Here is a 19,729-nt window from a genome sequence, read left to right on the forward strand (position 1 = left end):
GAAACTTGATCTAGTTTGTATAATATTTTTCTTAGATTTATAGTAATTTAGTGGCAAATTTTCGAATCAGAATAGATTTTTATTAAAAATAAACCGAAATACGTTAATGAGCAGCGATTATGGTGTATAAGTACTTGGAAATTAAGGGATTGAATTGAGATAGCCTCTTCACTTTGTGGTTTAGGATATTAATCTGTAATTTTCAAATAGAATTATCTTAAACACGGTCTAACTTGTATAATAGTTTTCTTGGATTTATGGTGAGTTAGCGGCAAATTTTCGAATCAGGATATATTTTTATTGAAAATAAGCCGAAATACGTAAATGAGCAGCGATTATGGTGTATAAGTACTTGGAAACTAAGGGATCAAATTGAGATAGTCTCTTCACTTTGTGGTTTAGGATATTAATTCGTAATTTTCATATGAAATTATCTTAAACTCGATCTAGCTTGTATAATAGTTTTATTAGATTTATAGTGATTTAGCGGTAAATTATCACCGCTCGGCTTACGTACTAATGTGTACAAATCTCTAAAAGAGATTGATTGTTTCCATATCCTCAAAGAATACACTACTCCCACTTGAAAAAATTTATCACATGAACGTCCCTACTTAACGGGTGTCGTTATATTAAATTATTCTAAAAAATATTAGCAACTATGCATAGCTATGAGATATGAAAATTATATTAATTACTCATTTAAATTTCTTGCACCACTTTCTATAAAAATGAAGCATCAGACCTTGATAAAATTCATCGACTTCTTTTTATTGTTAGGTTTAACAATAGAAATTTGATTGAAGCTTTGTGAGAATATCCATTGTGGCGAAGATAATATTGAAGCTACTTGAATAGCAAGACATTTTCAATCACGATAAAAGAATTAAGATAAACACTACTTAAAATGCAAAACTATATTTGTCGAGACATTTATTTCTCCTACATATAATATAAATATGTTTTAGGGTTATTAGTTCAATGCATTTGCATCCAATTTTTTATTTTAAATTAATTATTATTTGAGGTTAGTTTAATGTAATACGTTGCATCCATTTTTCAATTTCTCATTAATTATTTTTTGAGGTTAATTCAATGCAGTTGCATCAAGTTTCCAATTTCCCGTTAATTATTATTTGAGGTTAGTTCATTACAATTGCATCCACTTTATGATTTTCCGTTAGTTATTCATTAAAGTTAATTCAGTACAGTTGCATCCAGTTTTCAATGTTTCGTTAATTAGTATTTGAGATTAGTTTATTGCATTTACATCCAGGTTCCAATCTCTCGTTAATTACTCTTTAAGGTTAGTTCAATACATCTGCATCCAGTTTCTGATTTCCCGTCAATTATTTTTCTAGGTTAGTTCGATAGTTTACAATTTCTATACAGTTTGCATACATGTAAGAGTCTGTTTTTATAAACTCACTTTCATTTTGGGTTCCTAATTACTCGTATTTATGCTTTGAGGTCAGTGCGATGCAGTTACATCCGACTTCCGATTTCCATTTAACTATTTTTTGAGGTTATTTCAATGCATTTGCATCCAATTTCTGATTTCCCATTAGTTAATCTCTGATTTTAGTTTAATGCAGTTGCACCCAGTTTTTGATTTTCCGTTAATTATTTTTTGAAGTTAGTTCAATGCAATTTCATCCAATTTCCGATTTTATGTTAATTGTTCTTTGAGGTTAGTTCAATGCATTTGCATCAAGTTTTCGATTTCCCGTTAATTATTTTTTGAGGTTAGTTCAATGCAGTTACATCAAATTTATAATTTCTCATTAATTATTCATTTAGGTTAGTTCAATGCAGTTTCATCCATTTTTCAATGTTTCGCTAATTAGTCTTTGAGATTAATCAGTTCATTGCATTTGGGTCCATTTTTCGATTTCCCATTAATAACTCTTTAAGGTTAGTTTAATACATCTGCATCTAGTTTCTGATTATTTATGCTTTAAGGTTAGTTTGATGCAATTATATTTGGTTTCTGATTTCCCGCTAATTATTCTTTGAGATTATTTCAATGCATTTGCATTTAGTTTCAGATTTCCCACCAATTATTCTATTAGGTTAGTTCAATGCAATTGCATTTGGTTTTTAATTTTATGTTAATTATTTTTTGAGTTTAGTTCAATGCATTTGCATCCAGTTTTCGATTTTCCATTATTTATTATTTGAGGTTTGTTTGATGTATTTGCATACCGTTTCCGATTTCCCGTTAGTTATCTGACGTTAGTTTAATACAATTGCATCCAGTTTTCGATTTTTAGTTAATTACTTTTTGAGTTTAGTTTATTGCATTTGCATAAAGTTTCTGATTTTCCGTTAATTACTCTTTGAGCTCAGTTATGTATTTGAATCTAGATTCTGATTTCCTTTTAATTATCCAATGTGGTGTGTAATACCAACTTCTACTGATCTATCTGTAGTGTCCTTACAAACATGACATAAAAAGTAAATTATACTTGATTTACTATGTGAGATCATCGAAGATTATCCAGTTCCCGATTTCCCATTAATTATTCTTTAAATTATGCATGACTCACTATGTAGAATCTTCAAAGATTATCTACGAACGGGTGTTGTTATATTAATTATTCTGAAAAAATATTTGCAAATATGCATAACTATTATATATTAATATTATATTGATCACTCAATCAAATTTCTTATAACGTGAAAATCTCACTCTCCATTAAAAAAAAAGAACACACTTTTGATAAACCTTTTAACTTCATTTTGTTGTTTATAATTAATAAAATAAGTTTGATTGAAGTTTTGTGAGATTGCCTAATAAGGTAAAATTCATATATATTGAGGCTACTTGAATAGCAAGGAGTTCTCAATCATACGGAAAGAGATAAGATAAACACCATTTTAAATGCAAAACTATACTTATTGAAACATTCCCACAACATATAACCCAACTATGTTTTGAGGTTAGTTCAATGCATTTGCATCCAGTTTATTTTTTGAGATTAGTTCAGTGCAGTTGCATCCGGTTTCCGATTTCCCATTAATTATTTTTTAACATTAGTTCCACGCATTTGTATCATGTTTCCAATTTATAATTAATTTTTCTTTGAGGTTAGTTCAATGCAGTTGCATCCAGTTTCTGATTTTTCCGTTAATTTAATCTTTGAGGGTTAGCTCAATGTATTTGCATCCAGTTTTCGATTTTTCGACAATTATTTTTTTATGTTAGTTTGATATATTTGCATCCAAGTTTTGATTTTCCTTTAATTATTATTTGAGGTTAGTTTAATCTGATTGTATCCATATTCCAATTTTCTATTAATTACTTTTTAAGATTAGTTTAATACTTGCATTTGCATCCAATTTTCAATTTCCCGTTAAATATTATTTGAGGTTAGTTCGATGCATTTACATCCAGTTTTCGGTTCCCCATTAATTATTTTTTGACGTTAGTTTCATTCAATATTATATATATTTTTAAATATTTGTCATTATTGCTTTTTTTTTTTTTTTTTTTTTTTTTTTTTTTTTTTTTTTTTTTTCTATTATATATTTTGTGATGTTATTTTTTTTATAATTGTTTTTAACTATGTTTTGAGGCTGTGTTAAGGATATATTCGAAATAAGTCGTTGCTTTATCATAGACACTAAAATTGTATGATTTGTAATAGGAAATTAGTTTATACAAATCACATATTTTTTAGCAATTTTTTTTATTTGATTAAATATATAAGAATTGGAGCACTAAAAGTGTTTGATTCGTAATAGGAAATTACCTTTTACAAATCACCTATTTTTTACCAATTTTTTTTTTTATTTTATCAATTATATAAAAATTGGAAATACACTCAAACTCTCCAAATATAAGAATTAGAAATATACTCAAACTCTCCAAACTCCAAAGAGGTTCTATGTATGTGGGATTGTACACTATTAGAAAAGATTATCTTTCATATTATAGTGCCACATAGGAGAGAGCAAAAAACTAACTCTCATATTAGAGTGCCACATAGGAGAGAGAAAATCCTTCATTAGAGGTCTCTGCTTTAGTATATAGATAGTAGATAGTAGACTAGATTTTGGACCCGGACATACGCCCGGGATCTATTAAATATTTTGTGGGCTGAAAATGCTTTACAAAATGTCTCACACACATTTTCGAATCAGAATATATTTTTATTGAAAATAAACCGAAATACATTAATGACCAACGATTATGGTGCATAAGTATTTATAAACTAATTAAGAGATCAAATTGAGATAACCTCATCACTTTGTGATTTAGGATATTAATCCGTAATTTTCTGATAGAATTATCTTAAACTCGATCTATCTTGTATAATAGTTTTATTATATTTATGGTTGTTTAGCGGCAAATTTTCGAATCAGAATATATTTTTATTAAAAATAAACCGAAATACGTTAATGAGCAGCGATTATGATGCATAAGTACTTGGAAACCAAGGGATCAAATTGAGATAGCCTATTCACTTTGTGGTTTAGGATATTAATCTATAATTTTCAAATAGAATTATATTAAACTCGATCTAGCTTGTATAATAGTTTTCTTAGATTTATGGTGATTTAGCTGCAAATTTTTTAATCAGAATATATTTTTATTGAAAATAAACCGAAATACGTTAATGAACAGCAATTATGGTGCATAAGTACTTGGAAACTAAGGGATCAAATTGAGATATTCTATTCACTTTGTGGTTTAGAATATTAATCTGTAATTTTCAAATAAAATTATTTTAAACTCGATCTAGCTTGTATAATAGTTTTTATTAGATTTATGGTGATTTAGCGGTAAATCATCACCGTTCGGCTTACGTACTAATGTGTACAAATCACTAAAACAGATTGATTGTTTCCATATCCTCAAATAATACACTACTCCCACTTGAAAAGATTTATCATATGAACGTGTCCTACGAACGGGTGCCGTTATATTAAATTATTCTAAAAAATATTAGCAACTATGCATAGTTATGAGATATGAAAATTATATTAATTACTCATTTAAATTTCTTGCACCACTCTCTATAAAAATGAAGCACCAAATCTTGATAAAACTAATCGACTTTTTTTATTGTTAGGTTTAATAATTGAAGTTTTGTGAGAATGCCCAATGCGGCGAAGATAATATTGAAGATACTTGAATAGCAAGGTATTCCCAATCACAATAAAAAGAATTATAATAAACAATACTTAAAATGCAAAACTATATTTGTCGAGACATTTATTCCCCCTACATAAAATACAAATATGTTTTAGGGTTATTAGTTCAATGCATTTGCACCAAGTTTATGATTTTCCATTAATTATTCTTTGAGGTTAGTTTAATATAGTATGTTGCATCCCGTTTCTAATTTCTCATTAATTATTCTTTGAAGTTAGTACAATGCAGTTGCATCAAGTTTTCGATTTTCCGTTAATTATTATTTGAGGTTAGTACAGTGCAATTACATCCACTTTATGATTTCCCGTTAGTTATTAATTAAAGTTAATTGAAGACGCATACTGATTTGCATCCAGTTTTTGATGTTTCGTTAATTAGTCTTTGAGATTAGTTCATTGTATTTGCATCCGGGTTCCAATCTCCGTTAATTACTCTTTGAGGTTAGTTCAATATATTTGCATCCAGTTTCTGATTTCCCATTAATTATTTTTCTAGGTTAGTTCGATAGTTTACAATTTCTATACAGTTTGCATACATGTAAGAGTCTATTTTTATAAACTCACTTTCGTTTTGGGTTCATAATTACTCATATGAGAAGGCTAAAAAAGTGGATATTTATGCCTTGAGGTCAGTGCGATGCAGTTACATCCGACTTCCGATTTATAGTTAACCATTTTTTTATGTTGTTTCAATGCATTTGCATCCAATTTTTGATTTCCCGTTAGTTAATATCTGATTTTAGTTTAATGCAGTTGCATCCAGTTTTTAGTTTTCCATTAATTATTCTTTGAGGTTAGTTCAATGCATTTGCATATAATTTTAGATTTTATGTTAATTGTTATTTGAGGTTAGTTCAATGCATTTGCATCAAGTTTCTGATTTCCGGTTAATTATTTTTTGAGGTTAGTTCAATGCAGTTACATCAAATTTATAATTTTTCGTTAATTATTCATTTAGGTTAGTTCAGTGTAGTTTCATCCATTTTTTAATGTTTCATTAATTAGTCTTTGAGATTAGTTCATTGCATTTGGATCCAATTTCCGATTTCCTATTAATAACTCTTTAAGGTTAGTTCAATACATCTGCATCTAGTTTCTGATTATTTATGCTTTGAGGTTAGTTCGATATAATTATATCAAATTTTTTATTTTTCGTTAACTATTCTTTGAGGTTATTTCAATGTATTTGCATTTAGTTTTCAATTTCCCACCAATTATTTTATGAGGTTAGTTCAATGCGGTTTTATTTCGGTTTTGATTTTATGTTAATTATTTTTTGAGTTAAGTTCAATGCATTAGCATTCGGTTTCAGTTTTCCATTAATTATTATTTGAGGTTTGTTTGATGTATTTGCATACCATTTCGATTTTCCAATAAATATTTTTCAAGGATTTGCATTCAATTTCTAATTATCCGTTAGTTACTCTCATCATTAGTTTAATGCAATTTGCATAAAGGTTATGATTTCCCATTAATTACTCCTTGAGCTCGGTTATGTATTTGAATTAGTTTCCAATTTCCTTATAATTATCCAATGTGGTGTGTAATACCAACTTCTAATCGATCCATCTCAGTAGTGTCATTGAAAACATGACATAAAAAAAGTAAATTATACTTAATTTACTATGTGGGATCATCGAAGATTATCTAGTTTCCGATTTCTCGTTAATTATTCTTTAAATTATGCATGACTCACTATGTGGAATCTTCAAAGATTATCTACGAACGGGTGTTGTTATATTAATTATTCTAAAAAATATTTGCAAATATGAATAACTATTATATATTAATATTATATTGATCACTCAACCAAATTTCTTATAACGTGAAAACCCCACTCTCCATTAAAAAAAATAACTCACCTTTGATAAAATTCTTCAACTTCATTTTTTTGTTTAATAATAGAAGTTTGATTGAATTTTTGTGAGATTGCCTAATAAGGCGAAGTTCATATATATTGAAGCTACTTGAATAGCAAGGAGTTCCCAATCATACGGAAAGAGATAAAATAAACATCATTTTAAATGCAAAACTATACTTATCGAGACATTCCCACAACATATAACCCAACTATGTTTTGAGGTTAGTTTAATGCATTTGTATTTAGTTTCTGATTTTTCGTTATTTATATTTTGAGGTTAGTTCAATGCAGTTGCATCCAATTTCCAATTCCCATTATTTATTTTTTGAGATCGGTTTAATGCGGTTGCATCCAGTTTACGATTGATCGTTAATTATTCTTTTTCGGTTAGTTCAATACATTTGCATCAAATTCCCAATTTTCTATTAATTGTTTTTGAGGTCGATTCAATGCATTTACATCCGGTTTACGATTTCCGTTAATTATTCTGTGAGATTAGTTTGATGTATTTGCATCAAGTTTTCGATTTCTCGTGTTTATTATCTGATAAAGTTGCATTTGCATCTAGTTTCCGATTTCCCGTTAATTATTGTTTGAGGTTAGTTCAATGAGTTTGCATCTAGTTTCCGATTTCCCGTTAATTATTTCTTGAGGTTTTGCATCCAGTATATTTTTTGAGATTAGTTCAATGCAGTTGCATCCGATTTTCGATTTTCCGTTAATTATTTTTTAAGATTAGTTCCACGCATTTGCATTATGTTCTCAATTTATAATTAATTTTTCTTTGAGGTTAGCTCAATACAGTTGCATCCAGTTTTCGATTTCCCATTAATTTAATCTTTGAGGGTTAGCTCAATGCATTTGCATCCAGTTTCTGATTTTTCGACAATTATTTTTTTATGTTAGTTTGATGTATTTGTATCCAAGTTTTGATTTTCTGTTAATTATTCTTTGAGATTAGTTTAATGCAGTTGTATCCATATTCTGATTTTATATTGATTACTTTTTAAGATTAGTTTAATGCTTGCATTTGCATCCAGTTTCCGATTTCCCGTTAAATATTATTTGAGGTTAGTTTGATGCATTTGCATCCAGTTTTCCGTTCCCCATTAATTGTTTTTTGTCGTTAATTTCATTAAATATTATATATATTTTAAAATATTTGTCATTATTGCTTTGCCGTTATTATTATTATTATTATTTTCTATTATATCTTTTGTATAATTATTTTTAACTATATTTTGAAGTCATGTTAAGGATATATTCGAAATAAGTCGGTGTTTTATCATAGATACTAAAATTGTATGATTTGTAATAGGAAATTAGTTTATACAAATCACCTATTTTTTAGCATTTTTTTTTTATTTGATCAAATATAAATTAGTTTTTACTAATCACCTATTTTTTAGCAATTTTTTTTTATTTGATCAAATATATAAGAATTGGAACACTAAAACTCTCCAAATATAAGAATTAGAAATACACTCAAACTCTCCAAATCACCTATTTTTTTAGTAATATTTTTTTATTTGATCAAATATATAAGAATTGGAAATACACTCAAACTCTCCAAATATAAGAATTAGAAATACACTCAAACTCTTCAAAGATCTTTCATATTAGAGTGCCACATAAGATAGAAAAAAAAGCTAACTCTCATATTAGAGTGCCACATAGGAGAGAGAAAATCCTTCTTTAAAGGTCTCTCATCAAAGACCATTAATACTGAGTAGTTGAGAATGCTCCCAGTGACCCACGTCAGCCCCCCTTTTTTCTCACAGACTGACACATCAGATTTTATCTAAAAAAATGAATTCTACGCCCTTTTTTTAGCAATTTCAATTGTTCGTAGCCCAAAATACATAAAAACCCAAAATAGATAAGTAGATAAAAACCTCATTCTTAAATCTTATCTCCATTCTTAAATCTTATCTCCTCTCTTCAAACTTCTCTCTTATTCTTCTCCCGGCAGTAATTAGATGTGTATAGAGTTTAGATTCTTACGAACCCGATCCGGTTCCACCAAACCCTTCAATCGGACCAGTGAGGTGAGATTATTTTTTTATATGCATGTTGACCGTTTGATTGTTTTTTTTCGGTTTCATTAATTTATGATAATGTAGTTTCTTTCAGGTGTTGAAGATATTGAAGGGAGTGAATTCTTTTATTCCTCATGTAGTTCTTGCAAGCACAGTGTTGGCTCTTATTTTCCCACCTTCTTTCACTTGGTTTACAACAAGGTTAATAAATTTGTTTTATTGGAAGTGGTTGCGTTTATGATTCAATTTGTTTACTTAGTTTTCAATTTTAGAGATAAGCTGAAAATTATGCACTTGACCTTTGTGCTCTCATGCGGTCACCAACTCTGTTTTGTCTGTCTTATTGATGGAATACAATTTTCGTGGTATTATGCACCAGGTAGGGATTTTTATGTTTGCGGTTGGTGTTAATTCAAGTGAAAAAGATTTCATTGAAGCATTCAACCGACCGGGAAATTATTCTTCTTTGGATATGTTGGGGATTGTCGTCCTAAAATTTTAAAACGATCGATAATGCGTGGCGTGATCTCAACCAATAACGATACAACAAGCTAAGAAGATGAAGATGACAAAGACGCCAAGGAATAAAATGCAATGTGTAGTACATGTTTGCATTTTCGAGAGCAGATTTGTAATAGTTTCTATATAAGTATATTGTGTATTTGTATCATTTGCTCACAAAGATACCATTGCATCACCACTTTTTTGTGAATATTGCCTTCTGAAATCTGTTACAAGGATCAATTATAATTTTCATATCTAACCAATGTTTCCCGGTTGTGTTCGGGAGCCTGGAGAAATAGAAGCTCGATTCTCTCATGCGGGTACATCAAATGTGCTTGCATAAATTTCTTACGCACCACGCGATTCAGGTCCAATCTTTATACCTAGAGACAAAGGGTTCACAACCGATGGACCATACACCTTGCCCTCTTGGCTATCGAGGAGGATGTCAACTATTATGCAAACAAATACAATCAAACGAGGATTCACTGGTGCATTAAATTACTCTGAGCTTTAAACCTGTATGTTAGTGAACACTTGAACCATAATATGTTAAAAGTACCATGAAGTAGCATATCTGGGCAAAATCTAATTTATTTTCTATATCATTGTGCATGTCGTTTGTAAGAACCGGTTGGTTCACCGACCACACCGATGTTTGTCCTTTTCTCTCTTATTATTCGGCCGGGAGCTCACTGCACCATGGAGGTGGGTTCGAGGGAACAAAGATTTTATACATGGAGGTAGCGGGACAAGCGCGAGAATATCGAGAAAATCCGAGCCTCCTCGTAGAGTTACTACCTAAAAGCACGGCCATCATCTACGCTGCCAACGGACTTTTTGATACAAATGGAACGAAAAGGCGAAAACCGGTAAAACAAATGATTTAAGTTTCCCTCTCTGCGAATGATTTTTCGTTATAGGATTTGCTTTTGTCTATATGGATGATGAGCGAGATCTTTGAGGATGCAATTCGAGGACTTGACAGGCGAATTTCAAGACAAAGCCGGCATTTGATTTACAATTTAATACTTTGTACTTGCATTATCGCGAGAGAGCTTGAAGAATTATCCTCGAAAGGCTGCTGCGGCTAAGTTCCAAATGCAAAATTGCGGGAAATTGGGCGCAGGTTGGTGGTGCTCATGGTCTACCAAATGATCGCAACACACCGATGAGTAATGCTATGTCAATTCATCCCCGTCTTAGTAGTCATATGAACAATAACAACCACATGGTTGGAAGTGTAGTCTTGAATACTTCGGCCTGTAACCGCATTTGGCTCTCGGCAATTATCGAACTTTGCGTAAAGCCGAACTCCATGAATTCGAATCCTAATGCGCTTCAACAAGAGGCTTCTCCCTTCAATACTCCAATTCGGACACAAACTTCTCCATTTCAAGGTCATGAATCTTCGATTCAGGGGATCAATGCAAAACATTCCAGTTAATGGATTGTCAACCCCACGCCAGCCCTCAAGCAGCAGCACCCAATAAATGGTGCACTACTGGTGAACCAGCTTCTGATCTTCTCAAAGGCAGACCCGGAATTTGCGGCCAACACATGATCCAGCCAGTTTGCTTCATGAGACGATGAATAACAGATGGAGGAAGGGTGCAACAACAATCACACAGTGGGCATAATGCAAATGGACACATAGGTGAGGCAACCTTTAATGTATTAAATGGGGCCACAAATGGAGGTCCGCCAATGAAGGGCGGGTGTTCTTACAGGCATGGTTGGGATCTTGAGAATAGGAACAAGCGATAATGCTCCGGGCGGTATTATCAATGAGATCGCGAGAATAGGAACAACGACTTTAAGACCTTGGCTAATATCAACCCCATGTTTGGTGGTAACGACAGTTTTAGTCGAAATCTTCAAATGACATGAAGAATCTTCACTTGCACGAATTGGAGCAGGGATATAACTAACGAATTCCCCGAGTGGGGCGTATAAAGGCTCCCCGCCATGGCTTATGGTTGGAGGACAAAGCTGATGTCATTGTTGTTGTGGGTGCATCTGCATTTGTTGCAAGATGCACCGTGTTTTTGTACAAGACCATTAGGCAAATCGAAATGATTGTGGGGATTATATAACCCGGATAATCACGGGATTTCTAAATTAGGGGTTTGGCGGTTTTGCGGGTTTGCCATTTCTAATTCATCAAGTGTAATCTATAATCGGGCGGTTGATGTGACTCCATTAATATCTTGATATGATATTGCAAACCCCTGTCTACTTTTTAAGTTGTGTTTTACGTATTCACCGATTGTCGGTTTCAACCTGTTTAGTCATCAACACTTCAAAAATGCTCTTTCATTTCTTCCCCAAGATCTTCTTGTTTTGAAAACGTTTATTTGTTGACTACTATTTTCATGTAAGTTCTCCATGTAAGTTTCATGTCTTCTATCTGAGAACATTAGCTCCGCGGTTCATTACTATAAATATAATGGGCACATCGCCCATGGTCTAGGACCGAGAATTTAATAAAGGCGACATGGTGACTCTATTCTACTTGGTGATAATTCTTACAGAGACCTTAAGTAAGACTAATTCTCGGAGTCTAGGATCGAGAAAGCCACCAAAAAAGCACTCAAAACAACAAAATTAATGGAACAGCCGGTCTTTGTAAAGCCGGTTACAATAGTGCCATTTGCAAGTTCAAATGGAGAAGCTCATGAGATATGACTCTTTTATGCTTAAAATAGTTATTAATCAGTGGAAAAAGTAATGTTGTAATAAAATCGTATAAGATTCATATAACTATATATTTTAGGATAGTATCATTATCTCATAGTCGTCCTTTTCGGATGTAATTAAAAACTTCTAATTACAGTCAAATTACAAAACAAAATGGACTCTTCACCCTATGAAATATATATATACCAACCACATACGTGCTAAACACAATTTATTCCATGACAATATATGTTTTTTATTAAACTACTATAATAAAAAATAAGATAATCAAACATACAACAAGAATCAAACATACAACAAGAAGATCGTGGAGTACAAAACAAAACACAATGTTTCAATTGAAGAGTGCACTTAGAGAAATTTTCAAAAAGAAAAGATTTATGAAGAACCGATTAGGCCAGTTCAATATTTGAGAACTATCGATGCGTGGCGGATGTCGCAATCAATGTGCCTATACTAAGAGAATACCATCAAGATCCAAATTATCCTAGCATAGAAACATCATTTGGAACATACCAAACCAAGAAAGTTGACTCAAAAATGTTGCTTTGCAGGAAATGTCATACGCTATCTACAAATGATATACAAGTTTGAAGTACTAGATGTGAATTACAACAAACTCATGACTAGGCGTGAAGAGCTCTCTGAAGCAAATATTCAAGTAGAAGAACTTCAAATCTTGAGAATAAAGCATTGTGCATAATGAATATAATTCGGTTATCGCTTAAACATATAGTATGTTTTGAGTACGTGTTATATTTTTTGATTGTTGCCCTATATTTTGATATAGTTTATATAGGTAGATGATAAGAATTGTTATTTAGGATAATAATAACCCAAAAATAGAAATAAAATCTTTTGTCAAAACCATTCTAAAAAATTAGAAAAACATAAACCCTTCAAATAAAGTATACAATGAATCATTAGCTATAAATATACATATATTATTTATTCAAGTAGATTTTAGGCTTTTGAGTCATTAGCTATTTATGTAGCAAGTCCGGCCATAGGCCGGGCCAAATGGCTAGTTTAGTATATAGATAGCATATGCTTGTCATTTCTAACGATCCATGACACGGGGAATAACTAATTAAATTGTTGTGTTTAAGGATGACACGGGGAATAACTAATAATTAAATAAAATACACACTGACACACCATAGGCAGAGTGTCGTAGAAAACTTTGAGACTTTCGAAAACAAAATATATAAAGTGATAAGTACGTGACTACGCTCTTTCTCTCTCCCACACACATATTTTTTTTTGTTGCAAATGGACTGCTGCAAAATCGGGAGATCATCCCTATTTCCTCTTGGACCAACTTCTGGACTTCGACTCTCTCAACCTCCAACAAAGCTAAGATTATCTGTGCGTTCTAAACTTTATTATTATTTTTTTTTTTGTATAATATAATAATATTCATTATCCGTAGTCTTATTGTTTGTTTGGTTATATATATATATTTTTATAGAAATTAAGGCCTTCGAGCTTAGTTAGAACCTTGGTGGTAAACAAAGCATCTGGTCACGAAGAAAATGATTCAGGAAATGGGAATGGGTTTTCAGTTCCTCCCAGCAAGATTTTTATGGAAGAGGTAGTCAAGTTTTAATGCCATTTAATTATTTTATATTGCATAGTTTTGTTTTGTTTTGGGGTTCTTTTGTAGTGTATAGTTTCTTGTTAAAATGTGAAAAGTTTTGGATTTAGGTGTGTGGGCATTAATCACTTTGAAAGAAAAAATTGATGGAATTAATGGTTTTTAGGCAATTGGAGCTGAATATGGTGAAGGTTTTGAGACTTTTAGACCTGACGGACCACTTAAAGTCGACGTGGTAAGGAACTTTTATGAGTAAATCTACTGGCCAAGTTACTTCATGTTTTCGAGAGATACAGTTGTGGATAGTTTGCTTAGAAATGGGTATTGTTTTCTTTTAGGATTTTTTGAATGATAGGTTGCAAGAAGGATTTTTAAAAAGAATTCGGTATGCCATGAAGCCGGACGAAGCTTTCGGACTTTTATTTTCTTGGGACAATGTGGTGGTAATTTTCTGACTTTGTGTTTTTTCATTCATCTAAATGTTAACCAAGTCTAAATGGTGAAATATACGTTCATTCTGAGCATGGACTTCAGTATCTACTTGTTTGACCGTAGCCATGTCTTCTTTGTTCTTGTCTAATGCAACACCATTTTTTCGATTTTAGGCTGACAGTCGAACTCTGAAGTTGAATTCGTGGAAGCAGCTGGCCCATGAAGAGGGTAGGTTAATTGACTTTGTCCTCCTAAATGAAGATTCCCTAAATTTGTTGTTAGAGTTTAATAAGGGTCGGTCGTCATAAAGACGCCACACATTTTACCAAGGGATGCCAACTTGTCTACAGGTAACAAACAAGACTCTCAAAGTTATAAGGGAAGCAAAACCTTTACATCTCACCCACCTTCCAATTTGCCACCATGCATGGTGCCGCTTTCATCGTTACAACTGCTAAAGTGGAAAACAGAAAAAGAACTGAGGTTTTAATTTAAGCGATAGAAATGGAAAAGGTTTATATCCCCTTGACAATTGGGTTTTTATTTTTCAATTTCTCCTCTTAAAGTAGAAAAATAAAAAACAATATTTTTTTCGTTGAACACTAACAGCAATACCATAGGTTTGTGCTTTGACGGACTGTAACTGCACTCTAGGAATCAGACTTTGTCTTCCCAATCATTTGTCAACAGAGACTATTGTCCACTACAGATGTTCAAGGCGATGAGCATGCCATTTGGGTGCAAGTATAGCTCATCAGATAGCTTATGCCTGTAAATATTGATAAATAAATCTGCAAAAGATAATTAACAATATGATTGAATGTGTAATATAAATATATAATTGTAAAATCAATTAGATCAAACCTGTAATTTGAAATATTTTCAAATTCTAAGGGGAGAGACAAGGGGTAGGTTGTAGCGGGGAGCTGGGGATGGTGGCAGGGGAATGGTGGTGGTTGTTTAGATACAAGGCAGTGGAACAAAAGAGTTTTGCTATTTAAAAATTTGGGCAGCCTTATCACATTTAGAGGTTTGATTGTTTGCGTTTAAAAGGTGGGCAGTCCTTGGTAAAATGTGTGGTGTCTTTATGACAACTCTTTACTAAATATAACTTACAGTTACACCACTGCATGGAGGCTGGTACATGTCAGTTACCTTTTCTAATCAAACTTTACCTGAAATAGACAGAAGTAATTCACTTCATTATATGCCGACTTATTGTCTATAACTTTCAACCTGGATAAATATTTCTATCAACATTCCACAATCCAGAAACCCTAAGAGTATATTGTCCTTGTTAGTTGCTAGAGTCCTTCAACTTTCTTTCGCAAGTTTGTGCCCTTAGTTTAGTCTTATTGGAGTTATACACCATTTCAGTTAATGCAGAGTGTTAGCAGAGATCAAGTGTTTATTTCAAATCTTATACTTGCATAAACATAAGGCGTGCCTGTTTTCCGTGTCAATTACTTGAATATAGTGATTGAGTCGATCAGGTAGACTGTCAGACTATCAGTATTATTGTTGTACGCTTCCGTAGTTTGCCTTTGTCAATTGCTTTCTATGTTTACTCAACCTTTCTGTTTTCATTCAGCTCTGTTGACGCACTTTAGAATATATAGTGATGAAATAATATACTTAGATACGCATAACTATCTAAGTCTTTGCTTTTCACTGAGTATGCATCTTTCAAATCCACTTGCTAAGAATATGTTATTGTTCAGGGAAGGATATTCCTGAACATGGTGATGTGCAGAGATCCATTCTTTATCAAGGCTCTGATCATGTATTACGTAAGGTTTGTCAAGCTCTTTTCTTTGTCAATTCTCTTACTCTATACATAATCTTTTTCTTGGTAATAACTTCCCATGATTTGGGCCATATGTTGGATAATACAATTAGGAAAGAATCATAAAAAAATAAGTTATTATATAGAATGTAACAGAATTTTATCTTGGAGTTTCCTAAGATCCATTAGACCAGCATTTGTAAAAGGAAATATGTTAATAATTTTAGTTGGAGTTATTCATCTCTTGGAGTTTTCTTTCTGGTTTCAAGGGAGGTGGAAAATGAAAGGAATATAAAGAGAGAAATAGTTGAGGTTGTGAAAATTGCGTTGGAGCATCCTTTGCTATAAGTGATATGGTTTTGTGTCGAAAGTTTGAAAAAGACATCCAAAAGCCATGGCTCACCTTCCTTCTCTGTCCTCAACAACATTTTAATTTTGGCACCCTGTGGTTGTCTGGCAGACATGAAATCAGCTTGATAGCTGATTTTTTCATTTCTTGATTGTGATTTATAAAAATTGAGTCTCTCTGATGGTCAGTGTCTTCTTTGGGCGCTGATACAACGGGCTCAATTGGATTGTTGCTGTTTTGTGCTGAGGATTGTGTTAAATAGGGGAAGAGTCTTTCCTTACAAGATAAGAGGATGGGAAAGGGGGTTGGGGCAGGGGGGAAGGGATGAATATTAAACATTTAGTAATTTGTTTTCTGCTCCTAGATAAGATATGTTGATAGTTGAAGAATTTGTTTGTAAGGTTTGCTGGGCCTGTCTAACTTATTTTGATAGAAATTCATTAGATTGTTACTGGGCATAGTTAACATATATTGATAGTTTAAGAAATCATTTTATGACTTGGAATTTTCAGGAAAGAATGAATGATAACTGATTAGCAGTGTCATGTTGTAGAAGGAGAAGGGTCGATCAATTTGTCAACTTGTATTGTTGTCAAAAGGCAGAAAGAAATCTTTGCCAGATAAAAGCTTGCTTACGTCTATGGATGATTTCTTTTTGTTGACATTCAACTGTAATTTGTTTATGCAGCTTCTGACTATCAAATATTTTAGGTTTTGTTCTGGGGAGAAGGAGAAAGTGAAGTGGTAAGATTAAAATCAAGGCTTTCACAATTATACTGTGATAATCTACTCCAGGTTAGATTTTTTTTTTTTTTTTCTTAAGTTGATTTTACGTACAATATGTAGGTATTGATTTATCCTTAATATCTTTAGAATAAAATTACTGATGCTTTATTGCTGTTTAGCTTACCACGCCCATGGAAGGAGTCAAGGAATGGTTGGATGCGGTTTCTAAGGCTCGCATCCCTTGTGCCCTAGTTTCATGTCTTGACAGGAAATATTTGGTAGACACTCTACGTCAGATGGGGCTCAATAAATACTTCCAGGTAATATATTGTTGAAGTTTCTTACAGCCTTTCGATATGGAAAAAAATGTTCTAGGAATGGTATGGAGGTAGACACGGCATAAAACTTAATGACATAACATTTTGATATCATGCATTGTATTTGTTTCTAATTTTCTATTAATTTATTGATAAGAAATCTACATTTCTTTAAAAAGAAAAGAGTGGACGACAATGATAGTGGAAAAAGTGACAGATACGACTTAAGAAATTAAAGTTATGTGGGTGTATAATGGATACAAAGAAAGAAGTCGTCTAACTTTCGATATGGTGATGCACCGCCACTCTAAACAAATCTTCAGATTGCAATTAGAACAAATGTTGTTCTTTCATTTTTTCTTTTTCCTATCCTTTTTGGGCTTGGTTTGTTTTTCTTTTCTTGGTTTTTTTGAAGCATTCAGAAGTAACGGTTTCGTAGTTACTGGTAGAGCTATTCAACACTGATGATGCCTCATGCAATCCATCTCTTGCATCCATTCTCCGTCAACATAATTATCAGTTTGCAATTTAACTTTTTGCATCTCAACGTGGCACTAAATCTCGAGCATTGACATGCACTCTCCTGATATATGATTCTCCATATGCAATTGAAGTATTGAACTGAACTCGGCTGAATGTAATTTTTTGGGGATACAGGCAATTGTCACCGAAGAAGATGGCATGGAGTCAATGGCTCATCGATTTCTTTCTGCGGCAGTTAAGGTGAGAGCTTATTAATTTACTATTAAGAGCTAATACATCCCGTTACTCTGTAATGAGTTTGCCATGAATGAACGGAAACTTACTTTTTGACACCAGACCGTTTTTGCTCCAAAGAAAAGGTGACAAACTACATGTACTTCCCATTGATATTTTTGTTTTTCGTTTTAGAAGCACTGATTTTAGTCCATTTTTTTTCTTCGATTGATTGATTTCACTGCATTGATGTGGATTCCCCAGTCACTTTATTTTATTAAGTGGTTAATTATTTATCTTACAGTTGGATAGAAAACCATCCAAGTGCGTGGTGTTCGAGGATGATCCAAGAGGCATAACTGCTGCCCATAACTGTACAATGATGGCGGTTGGTTTGATTGGTGCTCACCCTGCGTATGTACTAACTTTTTTTCTTCCCATCTATTCCAACTCTCAATACCAGATCAAATTCGATGCTCGTACTGTGTGTCTCGTTTGAATCAATTTGGACCCTCATCCATGCTACTATTCCACAAATGGTTGCACTGCAGTACCTTGACGTTGGAATTATGTTTAATAAACACCGTATTATTTTTCTTATAATAAAAAAGTGTTCTACATTCACCATAGTTCCTCGGAATGCACCCCTCTTCTTCTTTTCTGTTGTCCTGTTCGAAGAGCTATTTTCTTGAAAGCTTGAATACCCTCGCGTCTAAAACTAACTATTGTCTGAACAAGCAGGTATGAATTGGTGCAAGCTGATCTTGCAGTTGCTAGCTTTAGCGAGCTTTCGGTGATAAACCTTCGAAGATTATATGCTCATAAGGGTTCGATATTCATGGATTTACAAAAGCAGGTTGTAGAGAAGTCTCCTCCTAAAAGAAAGCTCACCGTTGACACATTCTTCTGATACATTTTTGTGTATTCATCATGCAAGTAGTCGCTTTAGGGCGCACATTTGCGATATGTAACACAGTACAAAATCATGATCGCTGAAACAGCAGCATTTTCTGAGATATCAACACTAAGTCGCTGAAAAGTTGGCGTATTCAGAGTTAATTAGTGTGCCGACTGTTAAAAATGATATATCTCACTATATATCAAGGCATTTTGTACTATGCTATGTATATGCCGTTCACCTTCAATTTTTTATTTCTGGGTGGGGGGAGTTATAGTTGTATCACTTGGACATGTACAGAAATACTTGCATGAATGCTCTTCGGTTATGTGATTAAGAAATCTTATCTTTGGTTGTAATTATATACTTTGTATTCAACCTTCCTCCCCTACAATTTATATTTATTTGCCTGGCAAGGACATGATCTATCTCGGAACCTATAATCTATATGATGATGATGATGATGATAATCTTCCCTTTATTGTTATTATTATATTTAGAGCGATCAATTAGTTATATAAGTGTAATTACCTTTCGTTCTCAAACATATCACTACTGCACACGTGTTTACACACCAACTCGTATATTCATAGTTTGTACATCACCAGGTCGTACTACGCCACCAGAACGTAACAACGACCTAAACTCAGGTCGTCCCAAATAT

At 32.7% G+C, this 19,729-nt stretch overlaps 1 protein-coding gene across 1 annotated transcript; it reads left to right on the plus strand.

The window, feature by feature from the left end:
* The first annotated feature begins 13,434 nt into the window (after positions 1-13,434).
* LOC147490179 (Haloacid dehalogenase-like hydrolase (HAD) superfamily protein) lies at positions 13,435-19,427 on the plus strand. Its single transcript, XM_086570389.1, has 11 exons — positions 13,435-13,632; positions 13,736-13,858; positions 14,028-14,096; positions 14,200-14,304; positions 14,467-14,521; positions 16,015-16,088; positions 17,140-17,223; positions 17,334-17,474; positions 18,129-18,194; positions 18,472-18,581; positions 18,909-19,427. Exons 1-11 carry the CDS (start codon positions 13,537-13,539, stop codon positions 19,075-19,077), a joined length of 1,092 nt encoding a protein of 363 aa, XP_086426515.1. The 5' UTR covers positions 13,435-13,536; the 3' UTR covers positions 19,078-19,427.
* The last annotated feature ends 302 nt before the right edge of the window (positions 19,428-19,729 follow it).

The sequence above is a fragment of the Coptis chinensis genome, chromosome 7 (assembly GCF_015680905.1).
Source record: "Coptis chinensis isolate HL-2020 chromosome 7, ASM1568090v1, whole genome shotgun sequence".
Lineage (NCBI taxonomy): Eukaryota > Viridiplantae > Streptophyta > Magnoliopsida > Ranunculales > Ranunculaceae > Coptis > Coptis chinensis.